This window comes from Vicia villosa, unplaced genomic scaffold (genome assembly GCF_029867415.1).
Source record: "Vicia villosa cultivar HV-30 ecotype Madison, WI unplaced genomic scaffold, Vvil1.0 ctg.000848F_1_1_3, whole genome shotgun sequence".
In the NCBI taxonomy this organism is placed as follows: domain Eukaryota; kingdom Viridiplantae; phylum Streptophyta; class Magnoliopsida; order Fabales; family Fabaceae; genus Vicia; species Vicia villosa.
The window spans coordinates 50,656-56,012 of NW_026705377.1; the positions used below are offsets into that span (position 1 = coordinate 50,656).

At 32.2% G+C, this 5,357-nt stretch overlaps 1 protein-coding gene across 1 annotated transcript; it reads left to right on the forward strand.

Moving 5' to 3' along the window:
* Positions 1–484: 484 nt before the first annotated feature.
* On the forward strand, positions 485–887 carry LOC131631604 (uncharacterized). Its single transcript, XM_058902391.1, has one exon. It carries the CDS (start codon positions 638–640, stop codon positions 845–847), a length of 210 nt encoding a protein of 69 aa, XP_058758374.1. The 5' UTR covers positions 485–637; the 3' UTR covers positions 848–887.
* The last annotated feature ends 4,470 nt before the right edge of the window (positions 888–5,357 follow it).

Sequence of the window (5,357 nt, forward strand, 5' to 3'; positions counted from 1 at the left end):
ATTGGTCCCTAACGTCAAATTTGCTAAAGATTAGCTACGACTTTAGCCACCGATTAGCTACGAAATTTGACGTTAGGGACCAATAGTTCGGAAGAAAAATTTTGAAGGGACGATTTCTTGAAGAAAAATTTTGGAAGGACTAAAAATGAAATTTGAAATATTTAAAGGGACGAAAAAGTTCATTAACCCTTCAAATAATAAATGAATGAGTAGCACGCTGTTAACCTCAATGTTATCATATTATAACACAAAGGGACCAATGATGTGAGTTTCATTGTCCACTAAAATCACAATGATAAGTATATCATCAACCATATCTTGCGGCATTTGTTTATTACTGCAATTCTTATTTAATTAGTAATAATTATAGCCACTCAGAAAAGTGAGCTCTTTATTAGATTGACTATACAAAAGAAAACGATGCCATTCTTATCTAGAATAAGTCCACATATAGGCCCCGGATATAAAGGAGAGAACATATGTTAAAGCAAATTATTGCTGATTTTTATGTCAACTTTATAGGATTCCAATTCCTTTACTTTAGGGATAGAATAAAAAACAAAATATTAATAATAGCTACTTTTAATATATATTTTCTTACTAACATTTTTTCTTCCACTTGAGAGAGATTAATACAATGAATGATTGGGCTCCTCCTCTCATAGCTGCAGCACTGTTTTGGCTATTATCACCAGGAATGATCTTTCAGCTTCCAGGAAAGAATGCACCCTTTGAGTTTATGAACATGAAGACAACTGTTGCGTCAATTTTTGTACATGCTGTTATTTATGGTTTGCTTCTTATGTTGTTCTTTGTTGTTCTTAATGTTCATCTTTATATCACTTAGATCATGTCTTAATAGTAATAATAATATGTTACTTTTGATTGATTGATTTTTCTATTTAAGGTTTTATAAGTAATTTGATTGTTGTTTATGTAGTAGTGAAGTTTATGCTACTCATGTAATTTGATCTCTTGCATAATTTACATAATATTTTCTTCATCTCTTCTCTAACTTTCATCAAACATTCTCAAAAAAATCGGGCGGTTCATGATACGGTTCGTGAAAAAAACTGAACCGAACAAAATTATAGTAAAATTTTTCTCGAACTTAACCGAAACAAACTATAGTGAAAGTTCCCTCAAACTCAATCAAACCGTTTCAATTTACTAAGAACTGAACTAAACCAAAATTATTAGTTAGTATACCGTTTTGAAATTCTGAACCGCACTGAACTTTTAAATTCCAAATGACACCGTTTACCAAAGAACCATTAAGTTATTTTTCAACTTTTTTAAAAAAATTTTAAAAAAATTTATTTTAAGCATTTTTCATTTTAGTTTTGGTTCGATTTGGATTCAGTTTCAGTTACGGTTCGGTTCTCGAACTGTTTATGCACAGAGGTTTGGTTCACTATCTAAACATAACGGTTCGATTATTTTAACTTCAGTTCAATTTGGTTCAATTCTCGTTTTTTTTTTAACAATCTTACTCATAAATAAACTCTATGTTATATTACAAGCATTGACTTGTTGGTCAATTCATGAATCTTGAGAATATGTTTCTCCCGAGGTCTCAAAATGAAATTCAATTAATTGCTAATAATCTTTATCTTCAGTCGTTATTTATAGAATTTTATTCCGAACTCTGGTAGTAGACGGTGAAATTGATGTTAAAAAAATTACAAAGCAACAAAATTATGTGAAACTAATTTATGAGGAATGTGGATATCTTTATTGGCTAAGAAAAACAATACGTTTTCTCTTTACTCATGTGTTAGAAGAGTTGAAATATAGTTTCATGGAAGAAAATATTTTGGATATGATGTATGAAATTGTCCATTTTAAAAGATATCAAACCCAATGCATAAAAAATGATTCAGAAACTTAATCACACAAGAACATGTAAAAGATTTCTTTACCATAATTTTATAATAGTAGAAGAAAAACACTAAAAAAACTATGGACAGTGAGAACTGTGGAATGATTTAAAATTCTCTTAATCGATTTAAACATTATTTGACTGAATAGTAACATAGAGAGCTTCATTTCGCTATGAGACCCGACATAGAAAACAAAATGTTTTAGATTTAGTGCATTGTGATGTTTGTGGTCCAATCACTATTAGTACTCATGAAGTGTAATGTATTTTGTTACCTTTACTAATGACTACTCCATGATGGTTTGAGTCTATGCTCCCAAAACAAGAGATCGTGTATTTGTAGTATTCACACAGCTTTATGTTAGTGTTGAGTGAGAAATTGGTCAAAAGTTAAAATGTGTATGCATTGACAATAAAGGAGAAATGAGATTTTCAAACAATATTGGATGATCAATGGAATCCGACATGAAAAATATGTTCTGAAGATGTCTCAACAAAATGGTGTGGCTGAGAGGATAAAAAAATATTGTTGAAAGGGTGGGAACAATATGGGCGAAGCTTTAGTGAGCGCACTTGATTTGATCAATTTATCCCCTCTAGCTCCTTTGAACGGTGATAATCCAAACGGTTTTTGGACAGGTAAAGATGTATCCCACAACCATTTGAAACTGTTCAGTTGTAAAACATTTCTTACGTTTCGAAAGGTGAGAGATCAAAATTCGAGTCCAAGTCGAAGAGAACTATTTCCTTAGGAATTTTAAATGAAGTATTTAGTATAGGTTATGAAATCCTGTCGAGAAAAATATTATTAGAAAAAGAGGTGTTGTCTTTTAAAAGACTAGAATATTGAACATATTCAAAAGAAAGTTAAGTCTCTTATTTCTAGAGAACATCTAATTAACTTGGATCCAATTCCAATTCTAGAGAATTATGGATCCAATTCCAATTCTAGAGAATTATGAGAGAAATGAAATAGAAGATATAGGAGAGGTAGAAAATGAACCTCAAATTGATAATAATCAAACAACAAAAGTATATGATAATATAAGTTGTGATGACAATAAATATATGGTGAAGACTATGAGGATGAAGAAGAAGATATTCAAGAGTCGTAAACCATGTATCCTTAGACGAAATATGAGTTAATCGCCAATGGGGAAGACCATAGTATTATGAAAAATTTAGGATGGATGACCATAAGAAGGAGTGGTTAAAAGCCATGAAAGAAATACAATCCCTGCATGAAAATATAATTTATATATTGGTAAATTTATTAAAAAGGTTAGAGAGAAAAAAAACAAATGAGTGTACAAGTTGAAAATTGAGCTCAATAGCTCTTGACTCAGGTATAAGGCAAGAACAACCGAAGTATGTCATGTATTATAATAGTCAGATCACAACCCACTTGAGTAAAAATTTGAGTTTTTATTTGAGGTCAAAACACATCTATATGAGATATAACTATGTGATATATTCAAAACTTAGCAATTAAAACGTGATAAAATTCATACTAAAATTCATACTAATGATAATTGTTTGAATATATGATCACCAAAATCTTACCTAAAAAAAACTAAGTTATGCACGAAAGCATATGGAATGTTGGAGCTCTACACCTAAATTAGAAGGAGAAATTGTTGATTTATTTTCGCTTTAGGAGACAAAGAAATAAAGGATTGATAGATAAAAAGTAGTAAATAGAATTAAAGGAAGTATGGAAGCAAAGGAGAAAAACTCTTCATAAACTAAACTATACTAAAGTTATTGTTCATTGCTTTTCATTTTATTTTGAGAGAACAAATTTAAAAGAGAGTTTTAGGCACTTTGGTATATGTTAGAATATATCAACTACCTTCTCGTGTGTGGGGCTTAATGATGAAAGCTTTAATTTTTAGAGTATGCTCCTCTCAAGGTCTTAAGTTCGAATCTTGCTATGTGCAAATCTATCATATAAGAAAAGTCTACCATTTGAGCAATTCTTAGGCTATCCACATCAGCAAATGTTCCCTCAATTTTCCACGTCATCCCCTACTCTTCTTCATACTGATTCTGTGCTACGGCAGTTGCAAAGTTTGTGATTTGTAACGTTAAGCCTCCATCATGTTGCAGTTACAGATACTTTAATTCTCTACCCATCCACGTTCTAAACTGCTACACTTTGGTTAATCAATGATACGCCCATCCACGTTCTAAACTGCTACACTTTGGTTAATCAATGATACGCCCATCCACGTTCCAATGTTTCTCTCCAATCTTCTTCTTCTACAGCGCGGTTTCAGACAACCGTTTCTCTTTCATTGGGCTTCTGATTTATTCGTCTTCTCTCTCTTTCAACTTTGATTTTGATTTAGTTTTCAAAGTTTCAGGTTTCATGGTGTTGGCTCACGCGGAAGGGGAAAGATCCATCGCCGATGCAGTTTCTGATGATGCGTGGTGTTGGTTTTGGTGGACGGCAATTAATATTCTAAAAGAGGTTTGGTTTTATATATATTTGTTATTACTTTGTATGATTTGTTAAATTCTGTTTGGATAAGCTGTGACCTACGTTTGATGTGGGTTTATGTAGGTTCGATGATGAAGCACAAGTTTGCTTGACCATAAAAAAGAAAGGATGGAAATGAGAGAGATTGATCGGTTCTTTGTAGTATTTTGATTTTGTTTATGCTTTGAATTTCAGGTGGCGGTTCGTTTCGATTTGGATTTCTAATGCTGCCTCAGGTATAATGCTTAAATTTTTTAACCGCATTAAAGATTGTTTATTCGACGTTGTTGGAATTGAAATTCTGTTGAAATTATGCAGGATGGGAAAAGTACGAGAATAGTATAACATGGTATATCTTGCCATCATTTCAGTATTTGGATGGGCTTATAGCTTGCCACTTACATTCAGCATTCAGGTATAAATATAATCAACCGATTAACACTTCAGCTTTTGGCAGAAGAATGATAAGTAACACCGGTTTTCAACTCTAATTTAGGATTTTGCGTATCTTTATGATCCAAACAATGAGACTGCTGGAGCGTCATTCGTGAAGCTGAATCTTCTTCCATCATCACCAATGCAATCTAATTGATTCTACCTTAATTCCATTCTCTTCAGGTACATTTTCATTCAATTTTCAATCATGAGTTTCAATCCTCGGTTGATTTCATTTTATGCAAGAGGCTCTCAGGATATGAAGTGTGTTGGAATGCAGTATCTTGAAGTTGTTCGTAAGCTTAAGGAATGGGGGTTTCAACCTAAAAGGAGTATTTATTTGGCTTTTGCTCTTAATGAGGAGATTGGTGGACATGATGATGCTGAGAAGTTTTCTCTTTCTGGAGTTTTTCAGGATTTGAATGTTGGTACAACCCTTGATGAAGATAACTAAACATTGCCTCTTCTTAATTTTTTACTTTATAGCATAAACACTTATAGCACTTACATTGCCTCTTTATTCATTTCAACTTTGTATTCACTTTCAAACACACAGGG